Source organism: Dromiciops gliroides, chromosome 3 (genome assembly GCF_019393635.1).
Source record: "Dromiciops gliroides isolate mDroGli1 chromosome 3, mDroGli1.pri, whole genome shotgun sequence".
In the NCBI taxonomy this organism is placed as follows: domain Eukaryota; kingdom Metazoa; phylum Chordata; class Mammalia; order Microbiotheria; family Microbiotheriidae; genus Dromiciops; species Dromiciops gliroides.
In genome coordinates, this window is record NC_057863.1 from 213,985,098 (window position 1) to 214,007,088 (window position 21,991).

Here is a 21,991-nt window from a genome sequence, read left to right on the forward strand (position 1 = left end):
TCCTGAATCCAAGACCAGTGCTTTTTCCACTGAGCCACCTAGCTGTTCATCCAGATGATTTTATGTAATTATCAGTAGTGACTTTATTATATATTTGAGTTTTCCTACAAAAAGATCATATGAGCAATGGAGACAGCCAGGAAAGCCTGATGATATTCCAGACTTTGGGCTACTTTGAGTGGGCTGCATGTATTGCAACTCTGTTAAAGAATTTGGAACTCTGGGGTGTCAAGCCCTGGCATGTGTTGTCAGAAAACTTGGACATGGAAGAGTTTGTTTGGATAGTACTGAACAGAGTTGAAGGAATATCCTGTAGGAATATAAACAGTTTAACCTTATTAGATCCCTTATGATTTTCTTTTCCTATTTACCTTTTTATGCTTCTTTCAAGTTTTGAATTGTAAAGTTAAATTTCCTATTTCAGCTCTGGTCTTTTCATCTAGAATGCTTGATAGTCCACTCTTTCATTGAATGCCTATTTTTCCCCCTGAAGAATTATACTGTTTTGCTGTGAAGTGATTCTTGGTTGTAATCTCAGTTCCTTTGCCCTCTGGAATATCATACTCCAAGCCCTCCAATCCTTTAGAGTAGAAGGTGCTAAATCTTGTGTTAACTCTCTTACAATTCATTATAAGCCTGTTTCAGTAGAGATTTGCACATTCACCAGCACTGAACTATCCAGTCCTTATACATCCAGCATTTTCCAAAAGATGACTTGCTGTTACACAAGGTATTTGATTAAAAACCCTTCAATTCTCTCAAATAAATACAGCAGGTTTCCTAAACTCAATGCTTAAATACTCTAGCAGTTTTATTTAAGGACAAAGAATTGTAATTTATCAGCTTTAAATACATTTTTAAAGAGTACTCACTTATGAAAAACAATAAAACAAAAGCAAGTTAAAAACAAAACATTGCATCCTTTTGACTCTAAAAACAAAAAAGGCAGAGAGGACATTTCCCAAATTTGTGCCCCAAAGGAACTTTGTGAAAAGTTTGTACTTGCTTTATACCAATGATGTTTTAAAAAACCACCAGAACTCATCAACTGGTTTACTGGAGTTCTATGGACTATTAAATGCAAGCACAACCTAAGTTCTACCAAGTTTGTAATACAGACAACCCTTATTTAAATAACGATTATGCAATTTTACGAGTTTACAACTACTTAAATGATAAAAATTTCAAAAAGGTACGTGGTCCAGTCTTAAAAACCTACCTTCCTAGAAGCAGATGTCTATGTAACTATATCATCATCTCCATGGCAGGTGAGTTTTTCATCTAAAAGATATCCTGGCAAGCTAACCTCTTCAGAGGGATGAGAAGGAAAACATCACAAATTTATTTTGGGTTTTAAAATTGATGTCTTTTTCTTCTTGGCCTATTGATAACAAGATTCTACTCATGCAGTACAAAAATATTGGGTGTCGGCTATTTCTCTAATACCCTTCTGTGACCCCTCTTTAACCTGTTGTTACTTACTTATGTCCCTCCTAAAACTTCTTGTGACGAATTCTGGCTCTTTATAAGCTAATTTTCTGTCCTATCAATTCCCACAGCTTCATACCTTCTTCAGTCTCCCGCCATGCCTTTAACAGCGCTCTTGTACATTTACATCCTTTATATTTCCGATTGGGAATGTTTTTGGACCTCTGGGATTTTTTGAAGAGAACTCTTTTACTTGAAACCTTTTTAAATTAAAAAAGTGAAATTCACATTGTTCTTGGTTCAATTATAAGGATAGTCTCTACCAACTAGAGTCATCTAATAATTGGGGAGGGGCTAAACTTGAAAAGTGACTATAGCAGGCAAACAGAAGTTCGATGACCATCTGTGAAGGATGCTACAAACAGGAAGGTGGACTAGATAACCAACAATACCCTTTCCACCAACAGAAGTGTGTATAATTCTGCACCTCCATTGTTGTTGGGAATTGGGGTAGGAACTGTACGTGTAACTTCATTGGTATTGAGAAATCTCTTTACCAATTTTCTTAGAGCTGCCTGAGCCCCTGAAAAGTTAAATCACTTATAGGGTCACAAAGCCAGCATGTGTCTGAGGTAAGACTTGGTCCTAGGCTTTGAGGTAGGCTCTCTTTCCACAATGCCGTGGCATGACTATGGTTGAGGAATTAATTTCTTTTCTTTTCAGATTTATTTTTAGCAGTATCCATACTGGTAAATCATGGTGAGAGAGATCCTGCTATTTAAAAATGTTTGCTGGAAAAACTAGATTTAGAAAAGACGAAATGCAAAAGTGAGGGCATATTAAAATATATCATATACATAATGTAAAATATCATACATGTACACATATGCTTGCAAAAGAAAATGAATTTATATGCAGTGCACCACATTATTAAAGAATAAACAAAGGAAAATATGAAAAAGGAAAAGAGTTGTAGAGCTTTCATTTTTGGTATTATCAGAGTTCAACTATTCTGTTTTCCCTTGAAAGTCCAGATATCTTAAGGGAGATTTAACAAATTACTATTAAAAATCACATATCTATAGTTATGCACTCAAACAATGAATATGAATGAAAACTTTTTTTATACCTAAATGAAATATTATCTTTCATCTCTAAGTCCATATTTATATTTAATATAAGAAAGGGGTATGATCTGGGAAACTTCAAGAACAACAAAGGCCTGTTAACTTTAAAAATACATCAAAATAGAGGCAGCTAGGTGGCGCAGTCGATAATGCACCAGCCCTGGATTCAGGAGGACCTGAGTTCAAATCTGGCCTCAGACACTTGACACTTACTAGCTGTGTGACCCTGGGCAAGCCACTTAACCCCAAATGCCTCACTAAAAAAAAAAATCAAAATAACTTGCCAAGAATTTTCACCAACAAAAAGCTTCCTAACACAATTTATTTCAGTCCTGAGAGTTATTGAATTTGTCCCTTGGGAACATCACATATTACTCTGAAACCAGTTTTACATTTTGTAATAGAAAAACCACAGGAAAATACCAATAACAGAATCCATTTTTATAGTAGTTCATTAGCTTTTTAAAAACAAAACAAAACCATCTCTTGGCCATTGCACCAATGGTGAAGGAGACCATTGGGAAAGTGACAACAGGGCAGAGATACCTCCAACTATTCAGGTTGCAGGTCAAAGAATTTACAGATTATTCCCCCAGCTTGATTTAAGGCACATAGTCCACTAAACTGCCACATCATGGCAGTCACAGGGAGCCTAGGGGAGATACACTTCATTTTTCCTTTGACCACAGGATGTCTGCCATTTCAACATCAGTGCACCCAGTCTTTGGGATGGTGTAGGACTTCTAGGAGCTCAGCTTCTTTGGAATTCTCTGAGGGGGCATGCATGTATTCCCATCTGTAAAAGACAAAAAAAAAGTTGTTTTTTGTTTTTATTTTTATGAAAGCCCCTCCAAAATCAGGGCAAAATAAAATTCAAACAGAATGAAAAAACAAAAAGACCTCAGGACTCCTATGACCCACACTGACTGGTTCCATCAATGTACAGCCAGCAGCCTTAGCAGCTGATCTGATGAGTCAGTGTGGACAAAGTAATTCATTTTGATAAGCAAACTTTTGGTGATGAGTCTGCCTATAATTTACTAAACAGGTCTTCTGAGAAAGACCCACTTTGTACCTCCATACCACAATGATGCTTTGAAGTAGAACTTTAATGGGGCATGGGCCCTGTTTTATCTCCAGCCCCTAGCACAATGCTATTTCAATAAGAGGTGTGCAGTCTGATGATGAATTAGTATTATTTAATAACACCAGCGGCCCGTGTGTTTACTATTTGGTCCCTGGATTATCAATATATTCATCTATTGATTATATCAGCAAAGATATAAATGATATAGAATACAAGGGGACTAACAATGGCATTCTATTACTCATTCATTCATTCCACATTCCTCATCAAATCTTTATAAAAATTTCACGAACTTGGGAAATTTCATAGCCAATGAACATATTTAGGGCATCAAAGTGACCCAGAAGCGAGCCAAAAGAACTAGGTTTTAAGAACTCTGCTCACCTAGCCAGGTGTGGTGGTGCATACCTATGATCCCTGTTACTGAGGAAGTGGTGCTCAGGAATTCTGAGCTGCCGCAGACTGACAAGAAAATTAATATTAATGATGATCGCTAACATTGATATAGTATTTATGTGTCAGGCACTGTTTACAACTATTATCTCATGTGATCCTCACAAGAATTCTGGGATGTTGGTGTTATTATGCTCTCCTTTTTACAGATGAAGAAACTGAGGCCACGGAGGTTAAGTGACATGCTTGGGGTCACCAGCTGATAAGTGTCTGAGGTCAGAGTTCAATTCAGGTCTTCCTGATTCTAGGTTCCAGCGATCCATACATTATCCAGACTAAGCTGACTGGGCTCCTATACTAAGTCTGGCATCAATGTTCGAGCTCTGGGGCTTGGGGGAAGGTAGAGTGAAGAGGACAAGGTCAAAGCTCCTATGCTTGGGGGATCTGATGTGTGAGGAGCCCACAGAGATAGGGAGTCCCCAGCGTTTAAGAACAAACAAACAAACAAACAAAAAAAACAGAAAAAACTCTGCCTCTGCTTTTTGTTACTAACAGGAGCTAAAAACTGAAGTGGCTACACCAGGGCATTCTCACACGATCCAACACAACAATTATTAGGTGCTTGAGGTGATCCTTCATTCACCTTCCAAGAAAGCACAAAAACAGATGACTAGGGAGTGAACACCCGGTGAAGCCAAACTCAAGAAAGTCGCTGCATTCAATGCTATTTTCTACTTCACCCAGAGTCACTAGCTTTGAAGTAGTCAAGGAGAATTCAGGTAACTGGGTCCCTCTCTGCACAATACAGAATGGCTGCTCAACTGAAGAAACATTTCACAACTGTTGGTTCTGGGTCAGGCCCTGTGCTGGGTGCTGAGGTTTACTAGGAAAAAAATCCTAGACAACAGCCTCACCCTCAAGGAGCTGAATTCTTATGTTGGAGAAGCGGGGGGAAGGAGAGGCTTATGATGCTACTTTCTAACACTTTTAGTGGCTTTTTTTTTTTTTTTGTTCGGGGCAATTGGGGTTAAGTGACTTGTCCAGGGTCACACGGCTAGTAAGTGTTAAGTGTTTGAGGCCAGATTTGAACTCAGGTCCTCCTGACTCTAGGACCGGTGCTCTATCCACTGAGTTAATAGATGCCCCTCTTTTAGTGGCTTTTGAAGGAAGCTGGGGATTGCATAAGAGAAAGGTGAGGAAGGAGTGCCATCCAGGGGAGGGGGTTGGCCTGAATGCCATGGCAAGCAAGCCAATCTGGCTCTAACCAGACCAAGACCAAACTTGCCCCGCTCTCTCCTCCACCATTATTCCACTCCTTTGCTTGATTCTCAGCTTTCTACATGGGGTAGCCAGGTGGCACAGTGGACGGAGCAGTGGCCCTGAAATTAGGAGGACCTGCGTTCAAATCTCACCTCAGACACTTACTAGCTGTGTGATCCTGGGCAAGTCACTTAACCCCAATCACCTTAAACTTCTGGGGCCATCTCCAGTCAGTAGTCCTGATGTATATCTTGCCACTGGACACAGATGGCTCTGGAGGATAAAGAAAGGCTCGTGACCTTGTACAGCCCTCCTTCATTTAAATCCAATTCAGTGCAAGTCATGACATTACCATAACATCATGGTCCTCTTCAGGAATGAGGGACAAACAACAAAACATCTTTCTACATATTCTTGGTCAGGGTCAAATATCCTCAAATATTCTACATACTCTACAGCCTTCTTGGGGCCAAGTATCCTCAAATAGGGAAATTTGAGGCTTTAATTTTAATTCACTTAAGGAAAAGGGATAACAGTTATGTCAAATTATCTCCTTACCTAGCAGTCAGGGGCAAAGACATAAGGATGCTTTCGACCCTAGATCCCGGAGTGTAGAGTCCAAATTTTGTGCCTCTATCATATAGTAGGTTAAATTCCACATATCTGTTACAAAAGAGAAAGGTAGGGGGGAGAATGTTAGCTGGAGAAACTCTTCTCTAGGGTTAGGGCATGGAGAGGGAATGGTTAATGACAGAGCCCCTAGAACAACTGGCAGCTGGAGAGCCTGGTGAGCTTGCAGCATCTGGAGAGGAATGGATAAATAGGGTATTTTACCCAATGAACAAAAGGCGATAGATGCCATTCTAACACATAACAGTTGGAAGACAAGAAGGTTATGTTTTCCAATAAACATACTGAACAGACCAACTTCACAGCTGTAAAAAGGGACAACTGTGTGACCTTAGAATGGTGGTGCTCTCTCCCTCCAGACCCCGGTCCCTTATTGTGATTCTGGGAGACCGACAAGCTCTTCTCACAGATCTCACTCTTCTCACTCTATCTCATTTGATCCTCACAACAACCCTGGAAGGTAGGTACTCTTGTGATCTCAATTTAACAGTTGAGGAAACTGAGGCAAACAGAAGATAAGGGACTTCTCCAGAGTCACACAACTAGGAAGCACCTGAGGCTGGATTTGAGCTCGGCTCTTGTCGACTCCAGACCCAAGCATTCTATCTACTGCAGCACCTTGCTGTCTCACGTAGAGGGGCTGGCCTTGGCATGGGGAAGTTCCAGCTCCTCACCAGAGACTGAAGTGAAGGAGGAGATAGGAGGGGATGATAGCGTAAGGAGCTCTCAGCAAATGTCCCCCGGGCTCTGTGGGAAGCATGAGGTGCTGTCCTCAGCTGGTGTGACCTAAATGCTCTCTAAAAGTCTCTTCTAATACAAAAATCCTACGGTCTCTGACCAGATTTTCCCACTTTCATGGTTCAGTTGTGTCTGACTCTTCATGACCTCATTTAGGGTTTTCTTGGTAAACACACTGGAGTGGTTTTGCCATTTCCTTCTCTAGCTCATTTTATAGATAAAGAAACTGAGGCAAACAGGATGAAGTGACTTGCCCAGGGTCTCAGAGCTACCAAGTATCTGAGGCCAGATTTGAACCCAGGAAGATGAGTCTTCCTGACCCTAGGCTCAACACCCTACTTACTGTGCCACCTATCTACAAATTTGCCCACACCAAATGAAAAAGGGTTTTTTAAAAAATATATTTTTCAGTAAAATAATTCGAAAGCAAATTAAGACTATGAACAAGTAGTCACGACTACTTTTTTTTGTTGTTTGTCTTTTTTTTTTTTTTTTTAGTGAGGCAATTGGGGTTAAGTGACTTGCCTAGGGTCACACAGCTAGTAAGTGTTAAGTGTCTGAGGCCGGATTTGAACTCAGGTACTCCTGACTCCAGGGCCGGTGCTCTATCCACTGCGCCACCTAGCTGCCCCTGTTTGTCTTTTTTAAAAGAAAACATTCACAGATTTATGAAAATCCTACCTATTAAAAACTGAAGAGGGTTCAGATCTACAGTCACAAAAATCTGGGTTTGAATCTTGGCTCTGAGAACTATGACTACTCGGCTACTTGACACCTTTGAGGAGGATGACGATGATGGTGATGACGACAACTACTACTATTATTACCACCCCCACCACTACTTTGGGCAAATCATTTAGCCTTCTAGGTGTCGGTTCCCTCAACTCTAAGATGGTGGTGGGAAGAGGGGCATTGGACTGGATGGTAGAGTCCATTCCTGTTCCAAAACTGATCCTATCATCTGGTTGGTGTGGAATTGGTCAATGCTAATCTCTCCATAAACCATTGAGGTGCTCTGGGGCTACAGAAAAGATACCTATCTTTATGAAGATCAAGAGACTAGATTTCAATATTTAGATTCTCTCTTTCCCAGGCCCACGGGGCTAAGTAACAGGAAAGAAACCATTAAAATGATTTCAACAAAAGCCTCTTGGTTTCTTACATGTGCTTGCAACACGTATTTGTGTGTGTGTGTCTATGTGTGGGTATGCATCTGGTCTCCTGCGGGTTTTAGATAAGCAGGTTATAAGAGAAAACAAGGGGGTGTTGTGATTTACTGTGTTTCAGTGGTGAATCTATACCCGACAACTTCTGATCGATAATTCCTGGGAAGCAGAAGCCAGAAAAGGTTATGGCTGTTGTGTTCTCTGAGGCAGAATGCAAATCAGAAAACTTTCAAGCCTGGGGTAGCATTCCCTCCCAGATCCTTGGTTATAAAACACTGGAAAAGGCTAGTCTTGTAGGATAGCAAAGTTCTTTGAGGGTTATAGATTCTTTTTTTTTTTTTGTCTTCGTGTCCCAGGGGCCTTTAATATTCTTGTTCTTCAGTCACTTCCGTGGTGTCTGACTCTTCATGGCCCCATTTGAGGTTTTCTTGGCAAAGCTCATTTTATAGATGAGGAAACTGAGGCAAACAGGGTTAAGTGACTTGCCCAGGGTCACAAAGTCTGAAATTGGATTTGAAGTCTGTTCCTCCTGACTCCAGGCCCAGCACTCTATTCCCTGAACCACCTCGCTCCCTCAAGCTTTGGGTCTCTTGCATATCGCAGATGCTTGTTGAACTGGACATCAGACTCATACCAGAAAGAGAAGTAGTAAAAAGCCTTGAAAATAATAATACTTTTTCAGTGACAATCAATTCTTAAGGTGCTCTGTAAGACGGCAGTTATTATCTCAAGGCCCAGAGCTCAAAGTGGAATAGCTAACTCAAGACCCAGAGTGGGTGCAACAGGGAAAAGTCTCACTTAGTGATATACTTATCTTTACAAAGGACTAGTGAGAACTAACCTAATTTCTCTCCACCTCTGCCTAGCTCAAAAATCCACTAGGAAGGCAACCCATAAACATTCCATAAACAGTTTAATTTGGTCTAATCACACCACAAAGGTAAGCCTATTAAAAAAACAACAGAATTCTTCATTCACAAGTTTTTATACTCTGACTGAAAGTGACATAAAAAAAATGTTCTTTTAAATGCCTGGCATTTCTAATGGCAAGAATCCTAATAGTTTAAGGCCAAACATCACCTTGTTATTCTTCATAAAACTGGTTAAAAGAAAGATCTCAATACATTTGAGGCAGCTGGGGGGGGGGAGGAGGAGGATGGGGCAACAGATAAATAAGAGCACTGGGCCAGGAGTCAGGAAGACCAGTTCAAATGTGGCCTCGGACCCTAACTAGCAGTACAAGCCCTTAGTTTCCTCAACTGTAAAATGGCATACCGGTACCTACCTCTCACAATTATTGTGAGGATCAAATGAGATATTATTTGTAAAATGCTTAGCACATAGAAGGTGTTACACAAATACTATTATTATTATTTAAGAAGTAATTCATTTTAAAGCTTTAACAGAAAATGAAGTTATGTTTTAGTTTGGGAATTTAAAAACGTAAACTCATCACCAACTTTGAATAATTTATGCTGATGGAGGGAATTAGTAACAATGGTATGTCACAGGACTTATTTTAATATTGACATATTGTAGCACTGACCTTGTTCCAGTTTCTCGATAACCTTTTCAGCAAATATCAGAATTACTTCACCTTCCCTAAACACGTTCTTATAGGTGGCCATGAAAAGGGGACCCAGATGTAAGCTGGAGGTGTGGGGTGTATGTGTGGGGGTAGTTGGGGGCTTCGGAGAGGGAATACACATTTGGCAATAATATACATGTGGACTGTAGAGAATATATAACACATGCATACATGTGCACATATACAAAGTGGCTGAAGATTTAATGCAGACTTAATCTAGTAAACATAACATTAAAGGTATGTTTGCCGAGATTGGTTCCATAGCAGGAAATGCAAACTTCCACAAAACTAATGAAAATTATTCCAGATCCTATTGTTTTGTCTCAAAAGACAACATAAAATATTTACCATGAGCTTTGTAATTCTAAAATAAAATCCAGATTTGATTTTTAAAAAATATTGTACAAGAAAAAAAAAATCCCACCCTTTGGTCCAAAGCCCAAGAAATGTTGTTAATGAACTGATTAAAGAAACCAACTGAATTCAGTTTAATGAATATATATGTATAAATATGTATGTATATATGTATATGTATGTGTATATTTATATAAATATGTAAACAAATAAATGTGTGTATAAAAAAATAGCTGAAGGGGCAGCTAGGTGGTGGAGTGGATAGTACACCGGACCTGGATTCAGGAGGACCTGAGTTCAAATCTGGCTTCAGACACTTGACACTTACCAGCTGTGTGACCCTGGGCAAGTCACTTAACCCCAATTGCCTCACCAAAAAAAAAAAAATTAGCTGAAAGGCAGCATGGCACAGAGAACAAAGGATGAGCTAGGAGAAAGATCTGAGTTCCAGTCCTGCCTTTGAAATATACTAGCTGAGTGACCATGACTAAGTCACTTAACCACTTGGTGCCCCAGGCAACTGTATGTCTCACAACTTCTAAGACCGTAAATTACAGACAAGTTGCCAATGAAGGGAGTTTCCACACTGAAAGTTCTGTACTGTGATGAGATCACACACAGGTTAAAACACATACATATGTTTGTATGTATGTTTGTGTTTCTAGAAAACAGAATACACAGCAAAGTGGTGTGATGAATAATAAGAGCACTGGGCTTGTAATCAGGAAGACTCCTCTTTATGAGTTCAAATCTGGCCTCAGACATTTCCTAGCTGTGTGACCCTGGGCAAGTCTCTTAATCCTGTTTGTTTCAGTTTCCTCATATATAAAATGAGCTGGAGAAGGAAATGGCAAACCACTTCAGTATCTCTACCAAGAAAACCCCAAATGGGGTCATTAAGAGTCAGACACGACTAAAAACAACTGAATGACAATAATATACTGACCATTTCAGGTGGGTTGACACTGTTATGCACAAAGACTTCACAACGAAAACCTCAATCATTTATCAAAGCATAAAAAGAAGCTTCTGACTGAATTGCCTGGTGCTGGCACTCTTTATTTTTCAATCATATTTCTATCACAAGTTAATACCATACATTCGATCATTAGCTTTTCCTTCTAAATACATGGGTTATTTATTTATTTTTTTTAATCCAGTCTTACCTCCCTCTCCGAAGCTGCTGCCATTGTTTCTCCTGAGGTGTGAATGGATCATTACAGTGTTTTTTCACCAGGGGAATGTAAGAAGGTATGACAGCTTGGGCACAGCTTTGGACAAAATGAAATACGTCTTCCTTGGATGGGGAGTCGAGATCATCAAAGAATATACCCCCAATTCCCCTCCTCTCTCCCCGATGTTTTATAACAAAGTAGTCATCACACCTGCAAAGAAAAACAGAAAAGTCAGAAGGAATCTAGTACATTTTTTTTTTTGGTGAGGCAATTAGGGTTAAGTGACTTGCCCAGGGTCACACAGCTAGTAGTAAATGTTAAGTGTCTGAGGCCAGAATCGAACTCAGGTCCTCCTGAATCCAGGGCTGGTGCTCTATCCACTGTGCCACCTAGCTGCCCTAGAATCTAGTACATTTTAAAGAGGAAAGTATTAAGATGAACATGCAACTTTTAGTGTTAAAACATTAACCCCAGCTAAATCCCTCCTCCTTTACTCAGAATCAAGGAAAAATAAGAGATCTCTGCCAACACACAAGCATGCAGCCCACCATCTCATTACACGGGTCATTTTTCCAGCATGATAAATGCTCTGGCTACTTTGCCTAGGAAGTAACCATGAAAATCAGCACAGTCCTTGACATAATAGAAATTATGCCTTGAGAAGTCTTTTAATGCCAATGTAAATAGTATATTGTTGTTGAGTTGTTTTTCTGTTGTGTCTGACTCTTTGTGACCCCATTTGAGATTTTCTTTGCAAAAAAACTGGAGTGCTTTGCCATTTCCTTTTCCAGCTCATTTTACAGATGAGGAAACTAAGGCAAATGGGGTTAAGTGACTTACCCAGGGTCATATAGCTAATAAAAATATCTGAGGCCAGATATGAACCCAGGAAGAGGAGTCTTCCTGACTCCAAGTCCAGCACTATATTCACTGTGACACCTAGCTGCCCCATGTAATACTGCTTCCTTAAATTACTGATTTCTATACCATTATTAACTATGAGAAAGGATTGTAGACACAGTAGAATGTTAATGTAAACTAACACTTATATAGGCCCTTACTATATGTGTTGTGTTTTTTTTCCCCAGCAACAAACATTTATTTTATTTTCCAGTTACATGTAAGGGTAGTTTTCAACATTCATTTTCATAAGATTTAGAGTTCCAAATTTTTCTCCCTCCCTTTCCTCCCCCCTCCAGAAGATCACAATCAGGATACATATGTACAATCCACAAGTGTTCTTTTTTATCAGTTCTTTCTATATGGTGCATAGTAAGCTTCCTCATTAGTTCCTTGGGATTGTCTTGGATCATTGTACTGCTGAGAGTAGTTTAGTCATTCAAAATTGCTCACTGAAAAATACTGCTGTCATTATGCACAATGTTCTCCCAGCTCTACTCACTTCACTATACATCGATGTTCATTAGTCTTTCCAGGTTTTTCGGGGATCATTCTGTTTGTCATTTCCTGTAGCACAAGACCATTCCACTACAATCATATAACACAGCCTTTTCCATCATTCCTCAATTGATGGACATTTCCTTGATTCTCAATTCTTAGCCTCTACCAAGAGTTGCTATAAATATTTTTTGTACAATTTTCCCCTTTTCTCTTTTTCATGATTACTATTGTTAACTGTTTCCCTTCCATCCTATTCCCTTCCCCAAGATATTTATTCTATTATCCATCTTCTTTCATCCTATCACTCTTCAAAAGGGATTTGCTTCTGTCTGTCCCCTCCCCCACTCTGCCCTTCCTTCTTTTGCCCCTCTCTATCCCCTTCCCCTCCTATTTTCCTGCTGGGTTGTAGAGACTACTCCACCCAATTGAGTGTGTACATTATTCCCTCCTTGAGCCAATTCTAATGTGATTGAGGTCTTTGAGCCAATTCTGATGAGTGTTAGGCTCATTTACTTCCCAGATTAAACAGATTAGTACACCCAGTTGGGTATGTCTGTTAGTCCCTCTTTGAGGCAGCTCTGATGAGTTTAAGATCTTCGAGCCTTTTCTGATGAGTGTAAAATTCATTTACAGCCCTGCTCCTTTCCCATCTCTTCCCCCACTCCATAAGCCTTTTCCTGTTACTTTCATGTAGGATTTCACTTCTGCCCTTCCCCCTCCCCCAGTGAATTCCCTTCACCCCTCAATTTAACCCTAAAGATGTCATCACCTAGCTAAGTGACACAGTGGACAATGCATCACCCTGGGACCCAGGGGGATCCCAGCCAAAACCTGGCCTCAGACACAAGACAGTCGCCCACTGTATGACCCCAGGTATGTCCCCCAGCTCCAATTTTTTATGGTTCTCTAGGGTCTTGTATTTGAAAGTCAAATTTGCCATTCAGTTCAGGTCTTTTCATCACAAATATCTGAAAGTCTTCTTCATTAAAGTCCCATTTTTTCCGCTGAAAGATTATGCTGAGTTTTGCTGGGTAGGTGATTCTTGGTTGTAATCCCATTTCCTTTGCCCTTTGGAATATCATACTCCATGCCCTCCGGTCCTTTCATGTAGAAGCTGCTAGATCTTGTGCTATCCTGACTGGGGCTCCACAGTGCTTGAATTCCTTCTTTTTGGCAGCTTGCAATATTTTCTCCACTATATGTGTTTTTACAACCCTGGGGAAATGACTTAACCCTGTTTGCCTCAGTTTCCTCATATGTAAAATGAACTGGAAAAGGAAAGAGCAAAGCAGTCCTGTATCTTTGCCAAGAAAACTCCCAATGGGGTCACAAGAGTTGTGACTGAAATTGACTGAACAACATCTCATTTTATCCTCACAACAATCCTAGGAGGTAGGTGCTATTAATATTTCCATTCTGCAGATAAGGAAGCTGAGGCAAAGGACCAGCATGTGAGCCTAGATTTGAACTCAAGTCTTTTGACTCCAGGCCCAGAACTCCATCCACTGCAGGTGAAAAGCTCTTTATACCTATTTATGCAACTATCAGTTAAGTAGTCAATACTGTCCAGAATCTTTTTCTTCTATGTATGTCTATTTTAGAGTCAGAGGTTAAGAAAAAAAAATATTCTTTTTATAATTTTAAGGAGTGCTTTATATATTGTTATTCTTTTTGTGTGTGTGTGTGTGTGTGTGGGATATAATAATGGTCCCTTTGTAGAAAAGTCACAAAAACTCTCAGGAAATTTAAGCAGGGAAGCTTAAGAAGTCTCTAAAGTTTAACTTAGAAAATGAAATGAATAGAAATAAGGGATTCATAATAAATACAAAATGATAGTTATTCATGATCATTTTCATCTATATTATACCATATTTTTCTCTCCTTTATTTATATATGTTACAGTTATGGTAAAGAAAGGATATCTTCACCCAGAGGTCAAAGAAACCCTAAAATTTGCTTATATGATTTCAAAGTTTCTGTCCAAAAAAGTCATTAAAAAAGACAAAACTATGTCAAAACTAACAGTTTTAGTAGTAATCACAAACCTTTCCTTCTAAATTGATATCTTTCTTCTGTCCCTCTCAAAGATAGAAAGTTCCTCCAGTAAAAGTTGCCTGTTTTTTTTTAAAGGCCCTAGAACCCTCTTCCTAGAAGATATGATGGCCTGCTCGCAGAAGATAAAAAACAGATTTATATACTAATCTCTATCTTGTTTAGGTAAAATCACTATTTTCAGTATTAAAGGCATGATGAAAGAGTTCACAATTTTTCTTTCCAGAGGTGAGACTTCATGTTCTCACATAATCCACACACCCTTCTTGGTATCAAAAGCAAAGTAAAAAACAACCAAAAAACCCAACCCTTTCTGGCCTCATCATTCCAAGTGGTATATTAGTACTTCATTGCAGTTCCCAAATATCTTCTGGCAAATACCTCATTTGACATCCAACTACATTCCAGAGGCCTCTTCACAATTTTAATAGTGTTTCCTTCCCTTCCCACTCCATAGCTAATATTCCTTACTTTCAGGCCATCTCCAGGTTCCAGTGCTTCTGAATCACTGGAATCCCACCATCTCCATTACTGTTAAATTCTATTTTTTCCCTTTCTTTAGTCAAAAAGAACCTTTAGAAAAAAGCAGTTAAAAGTTTGGAAGAAAATGGATTTGGACCAGCATCTCACACCACATGCCACATTAAATTCCAATCACAGATTCAAAGCACACTCACAGTCATAAAGAACAAAAAAATATGAACAATTCAAAGAAAGAATAAAAGACTTATATGAAGGGATGTAACATGAAGAAAGGAAATATGGATATAATAATAATAATAATAGCTAGCGTTTATGTAGCACTTTAAAGTTGCAAAACACTTTATCAATATCATCTCATTTTACTCTCATAGCAAACATGAGACGTAGGTGGTAAGTGCTATCATTATTCTCATTTGACAGATGAGGAAACTAAAGCTAATGGAGATGAAGTGATTTGCCCAATGTCAACAAAGCTAGTAAGGGTATGAGGTGGGATTTGAACTCAGGTCCTGCTAATTCGAAGTTCAACACTCTACTGCATCACCTATCTGTCTCCTGATATAATCACTGTAACCATGTAAGTGAAGCCACAGTAAAATCTGGATCAAATACAATAGGCAAAATTGGTACTAACTTGTTAAAGTACATAAATTTATTACTTTTAATAACCTATAAAAATATATGGGGGCAGCTAGGTGGTTCAGTGGATAAAGCACTGGCCCTGGATTGAGGAGGACCTGAGTTCAAATCTGGATCCAGCCACTTGATACTTACTAGCTGTGTGACTCTGGGCAAGTCACTTAACCCTCATTGCTCCGTGCTGTCCCCCCCCCCCCAAAGTATATGGTCATGGGTACTATTAGTTGTAATCAGTCATTTTACATACATAACAGTTTTCAGAGAATGTTGTTTGGAGGTTGTGAACTTATTTGTGTTTATCTGTTCTATCTAAACAAAACTTATTAATTATAAAAATTTCTTTTTCTTTCCTTTTCAAATATTCCCCATGAGATAAAAATCTTACCACTCTAAACTACTTGTCAGACTAAAAAGATTTCTCTGCCTAATATTAAATCAATTCCTCAGTGAATTATTTCCTAAAATGAATGATTTTAAATCCCTGCTGGTTTTTTTGACATTGAGAAGGAAGAAGAAGTCTCAGTTCACCTAAAGCTGAGGAGATCCCCTGAAAGCATGGGATACAATATGACCCCCAAGAGGTTCTCAATGTTTTCACCTACCATTTTTTAAACTTGGGGTAGAGGCTTGGATCATGCTGGTCACAAGCATCCTTTAAGACTTTATGAAAGTGAACAGCATCCTCTTGGTTCAAATAAGTTGGAGTAAGATCACACCCACCACCAAACCACCATTGTTTGTTACCTACCAAATAAAAAACACAACCGATGACAAAAGGCACATTATTAGCCACATTAGGCATGAAACACATAATCAATCAACAAGAATTTTATTAAGCACTTACTATGTTCCAGGCACTAAGTGGTGGGGATATGAAGACAAAAGTTAAATAAGTAGTTTCTGGGCTCAAGGAGCTAACATTCTAAATGCATGATAATTGTAATGTGGAACAAGTAACATTGATGACGTCATATAGAAAAGACTTGAAAATCCTAAGGCTACAAGGCCAACTCTGAAGCTGAGTAATGTCAATGGCAATCAGCAGATGTAAGCATCAGAAAAGGAAAAAAAAAAGGAAGATGACAAAGGGAAAGTAAAACGAAACAGGCAAAATATGGTTAATGTGGGAAATATGGGGATGGGGATCTAACAGAATCATTCAAATAATTTCTTTTTTTTTTTATCAGAATTCTTTAGTCTGTCTGTCTTTCTTTTTAGGGCAATGAGGTTAAGTGACTTGTGCAGGGTCACACAGATAGTAAGTGTCAAGTGTCTGAGGCTGGATTTGAACTCAGGTTCTCCTGATTCCAGGGCCAGTGCTTTTTCCACTGTACCACCTAGCTGTCCCCATTCAAATAATTTCTAATCCAAGGATGTATAGTACATCTCAAAACCAGAACATAAACAAATTATCAAGGAATCCAACATTCTTAATTTGTGCAGATACACACTATTCTATTAAAAATTTTCGAAGACACTGAAATACTGTTAGTGATAGGTAGCTTAAGACCTAAGGGCAACTACTTAATGTGATCCATAATCTACTTATCAACTTGAAAAAGGCTAAATGAATCCAAATGGTATTAACCCATGGTGTTACAAATTCATGCTCTTCTATAATTGACATACAGATAGCAATTGGGAAGGGATACACTGTTCAAAATTGGTTGATGTGGAGACAATGAATGGTGTATTACTTTAGACACTAGATGTCACAGAAGGCAGGCTTTTGGATGATTAATTCTCTGGACCACAGAAAGCCAAAGAATGTCTACTGAAGCATAAGGGGACCTGAGTATGCCTTGATGAAAGAAGCACCCACATTGCTGAAAACACAGACCCCTGAAATAATAAAATAGCTAACACAGAGGTGGAAACCATTTTTTTAGAAAGAGTTCCTGATTTCACACTAGCAGAGTATAAAAACATTTCCTTCGGATATTCATAGGACTTTTATTGTTTCAAAATGGAATGGGTTATCCTTTCTGTGGACTTTCCATTTAGGAAAGTCTCAATTTCTTTGTTCAGTTCTGCCTCACTCACATCCAGTTCACAAGCAAATCAAGCCATCACCCTAATGATGTCATTGGTCCTCTCCAAGAGGGAAGAGCAAACAACAATGACAAGGACAACAACAACAATAATGATGACGACAACAACATGACAATGGAAAGCCACAGAGATTAAATAGCTAGTTTTATGGTTAATCAAGTATATCAAAGTCTCTCAATAGGTTTCCATGTCAAGGAAATTATCCATATTTGCCAAGGAACAGTTTCATAAGAAATATGAAAAATCTAAGTCACAATGGATTATATTTCTTCTTGTTCCCAAATGATATGGACTCTTTCTGTTTAAAAGTACGTGTTTTATAGTATAAAGGTTTCTACAGTTCCCAGGGAGTCTTACCATCTGCTTCTTCTATTTCAAAGTATCTGTAGTTGAAATGAAAGGTGGGAGCATGAGGATTCTTGGGGTGGATGACAGAGCTCACTCCCATAGCAGAAAAGGGCAACTGACCTAAAGAGTAATAACAAAGTGATTCAATAAAAACAAAACCACCATCTAAAACAATGAAATTAACAATTTTTCTAAGTAATATTTCTAACTAGCTTTTAAATTTGCACTTAAAAATTTAATTTGCTGGTTGTTATGAATATTTAACCATAGCAGTTAATATTTAGTGCTTACATTTACAGTGTTGCCTAAGTGTTTTAAAATTTGCACAGCACTTTACAATATTATCTCATTTGATCCTCATGACAACCTCAGAAGTAAGTGCTATTATGCTATTCATTTTATAGGTGAGGAAACAGAGGCAGAAAAAAGATTAAGTCCAGTTGTCCAGGCAAGTAAATGTTTGACCTAGTAAATTCTGAGCCTGCACTGATGTGAACTCAACTCTTTCTGACTTCAAGTTCAATGCTCCATCCACTGAACCACTTACCTTCCCTGTCTTATTTTATACATATTCCAATGCTGATAATGTTATATAGTAAATGTGCCAATCATTATCAATAAACAAGTCACATTTTTATGGTGCTAACACTTTCTTCATGGCAACCCTGTGAAGTCGGTGAGGCAATAAGTAATACTATTACCTTCCTTTTAGAGATAAGGAAAAGGAGAACTTATTCAGGGTCACGCAGCCGGTAAATGTCAGAGCTGGGATTTGAACCCACTTCTCCAAATCCAATGTCTTTTCCAGATAATGCATTGTAATGATTGGAATGATGCCACCTACTGGAGACTTGCTGTGGGAAAGCTCTGCCATGAGGAAAATGCCTCAGAGGCATTGTGGCTTTTCCTTGGCGTCAGGAAATGACATTTACTCATGGGTGCTGTCTATCAAGGCTACCAGCCAATCAACTTGAGGAGCCTCCTATTTTCTGGGAGGAGACAAGAAGGAGGAGAGGGAGCCTGCGAGGAGAGCTCTGGCGCTTTTGGGTTCCTGACTTGGTGGTGGTGGCGGCAGAGGACTTCACAGGAAATTTGAGGAAAGATAGGAATGCCAGGCTGTTGGAATTCTGTTCTCAATCTTTTTCTTTCTATTTTCCAATAAACCCTTAAAAACCTAAACTCGTTTTATCAGTGATTTTAGTCAGTTTCCCCCAAAACTGGGGGAACAGATTAGAATCCACATTTAGAATCTTAAATTACACAGCATGGTACTACATCACTGGGCAGCTGGGTGGCATAGTGGATACAGGGCCCAGCCTGAAGTCTGGAAGACTCATCTTTGAGTTCAAATATGTTATGTGACCTAGTTATGTGACACTAGTTATGTGACCTTGGGCAAGTCACTTAACCCTGTTTGCCTCAGTTTCCTCATCTGTAAAATGAGCTGGAGAAGGAAACAATAAACCACTCTAGTATCTTTGACAAGAAAACCTCAAATGGGGTCACCAAGAGTAGGGCAGGACTAAACAACAAAAACTAGATTACTATTATGCTTATCAAATGCATGTGTCCATCTATCTTCCTTAATCCATTTTTTTTATTTCCACAACTATGAAGCTTCATTTTATAAATAAAATATATAAGAAAAATTGACAGGTACAATAAAATACATTTTAAAATCACTCGACTTACCATTTTTCATCTTAAGGACCTTTCCTCTGTTTCTCATTTGTTTTATTGCTTCCTCAGAAAGAGTCCCATGAACTACAGAAACACTGACTCCAGCCTTTTCAAAGACTTGACCATCCTGCAGTACACAGCTGATACCCCCTCCTCCTGAGGGAAAACAAACAAAAAAGACCACATATAAAAATGCAGGAAAAGAGTTTAAACCTAAAACTCACAAGAATTTAAAATATTTTTTCATCCACTTAAGTAGTTTAGATTTACAATGTTATAATTGGAGACAATACAATGGAAAAGCCACAGGCCCCTTCCATAGATAGATAGATGATAGATAGATATGGATATATCTATATCGATATATAGATATAAACAATCACATGGGGAACAATAAGTGCATTGTAGTTATACTGAGAAGACCTGTGCTTGAGTCACACACAGTTCTGCCAATTTCTGAATAAGTTTTGTTTCTAAACCTCAGTTTCTTCATCTGTAAAAAAGGAGATATTTGCAGTGTCTATCGCACAAGACAGTTATAACACTCAAATGAGGTTTGTAAAATTTGTAAAATGCTACATAAATGTAAGCTATTATTGTCACTTCTACATTCTTATACTATCATCCCATGTTATTAATACTAGATTACTATTTGCCCACTATTGAAACAATGTAGAACTACAAAAGAATAGTTTGTCAGAAAAGAAAAATAGGAACAAAAAGATTTTTTTAAATCAACCTTTTGATAATCTATCAAGTATTTCATTTATGGAAAGTGTTAAGGACCTCAAAATTTTTTGATTTAAAGTCACTCATATTTGTGTACAAAATGTTAAAAGTTTTAGGAAAAGTCACCAATACCACTTTAGAGACCACTGTATGTTTTACTAAGTGCCTTTGGCTGGTCTGCCCTATTTATTCATTCAAAAATGTCATAAGGGTGAAAATGATGAATGCCTAATTGCATTTCATTTATCAAACAGTTTGAGAGACAAACACCTTAAGACAAAAGTTTATTGCAGAAACCATAGGATCTAGAATGACCAAGGTCTGTACACAGACATAGGGCCAAGTGCAAAGTCTGAGAGGTTAAGGGCAAACTGTGAGATTATGATAACAGTAAGGATTTGAAGCAATGCCAGTAGGTGTATTTTCAGGGCTGAAAAACTATGGTGGACATTTGCAAACCGCTCTCAAGCTTGTTTAAAACAAAACAAAACAAAAAACTGGTTCTATGAAGAGGAAATTTTAAAAAGGAGGGGGGAGGGGAGAAGATCGGACACACCTCTGGAGGAGCGCTGATACCGGGCACGTAGGAGCTCACTAGCCTCTCTACCCAAAAACGGGGAGTAGGCAGTATACAACCTGTAGAGGATGGTCAGGATTGATATTAGAAAAGAGCTAATATTTTGCTGACTCATGCAAAAATGCACCTTTGCCTCTGTCAGTCCGTCAGTAAATAAGCATTGATTAAGCGCCTACTATGTGCCAGGCACTGGGGCACCACCGGTATTTGTGGATCTTGAATGAATTCATAGGGAATCAGTGTTCATTATAACACTGGCTAATGACAAAAGTCCGGAGCTCCCACGACGGGCTTAGCCCACGCTTGTCAAGGGGTCTCCCTAGCCCCCCGACTCCTGAGTCCCCTCCCTGTGCCGAGGGGCTCACCTTCCTTCCTCTCCCAGCGATCCACGGAGAAGCTGGCGCCTCGGTCCAGCTGCGCCAGCGCCTGGCACACTTGGGCCTGAGTCTCCATGATCAGCAGCTCCATCTGGGTCTTCATGTCCCCCTGCCGGGCCCGCAGCTCGGACAGGTCTGTCACGGGCGGGGCCATGAAGGAGCTGCAGCGGGTGGCCAACTCGTCTGCTCTCTCCAGCATGCCGGACGCGCCCTCGGTCCTGGGGACCATCTCGGCCCGCGCCAGGTGCTGGAAAGAGGCTGCAGCCACCCCGGCCAGCCCGGCCGCCAGCCCCGCCGCTAGCCAAGGGGCTCTTCTCGCTCCGCCCCCGATCCCCGCTCCTCCAGTGCCGGGGCCGTGGCCCAGCCCCCGGGCCGCGAACGGAGCCCCGCAGAAGCGTCCAGCCGGCAGGCCCGGGGACCAGGCGCGCGACCGGCGGCCAGCGCGCCCCAGCGCCGCGCTCCAAACGCGGCTCCCGCTCAGCCTGCCTAGGGATGAGGCCATGTTCCCCCGCCCCTTCGCTCCGGCTCGAGCCCAACCACAAGTGCCGAGGCCCGCGAGGCGCCCAGGTGCAGAAAGACCGGCGAAGGAGAAACTAAACCTGGCCGGCGCAGGGAGCACATTAAAGGGGCGGGGTGAGCGGGGATGCTGGGATCTGTAGTCCGGCAGGCCCCTGGCGTCTGCGGGAACGGGAAGGAGCTGGGCCGGT

General features: G+C 40.0%; 1 protein-coding gene across 2 annotated transcripts; it reads right to left on the reverse strand.

Moving 5' to 3' along the window:
* Window positions 1-2,975: 2,975 nt before the first annotated feature.
* On the reverse strand, window positions 2,976-21,921 carry CPOX (coproporphyrinogen oxidase). Of its 2 annotated transcripts, XM_043994654.1 has the most exons (7): window positions 21,273-21,921; window positions 19,614-19,757; window positions 17,931-18,041; window positions 16,124-16,265; window positions 10,938-11,156; window positions 5,854-5,958; window positions 2,976-3,351 (listed from the first exon to the last, which is right to left on the reverse strand). In XM_043994654.1, exons 1-7 carry the CDS (start codon window positions 21,784-21,786, stop codon window positions 3,264-3,266), a joined length of 1,323 nt encoding a protein of 440 aa, XP_043850589.1. In that variant the 5' UTR covers window positions 21,787-21,921; the 3' UTR covers window positions 2,976-3,263. The 2 variants fall into 2 exon arrangements, with proteins under 2 accessions (XP_043850589.1, XP_043850590.1); XM_043994655.1 differs by lacking the exon at window positions 5,854-5,958.
* Between the last annotated feature and the right edge of the window lie 70 nt (window positions 21,922-21,991).

Bases quoted from the DNA above. Each gene is read 5' to 3' on its own strand.
- CPOX (XM_043994654.1), bottom strand. From the start codon at position 21,786: ATGGCCTCATCCCTAGGCAGGCTGAGCGGGAGCCGCGTTTGGAGCGCG. The intron at 16,266-17,930 runs GTAAGACTCCCT...TTTATTTGGTAG, and splicing joins TGAAATAGAAGAAGCAGATG to GTAACAAACAATGGTGGTTT. The intron at 11,157-16,123 runs GTAGGTGAAAAC...TTTTCTTTGCAG, and splicing joins TACCCCAAGTTTAAAAAATG to GTGTGATGACTACTTTGTTA.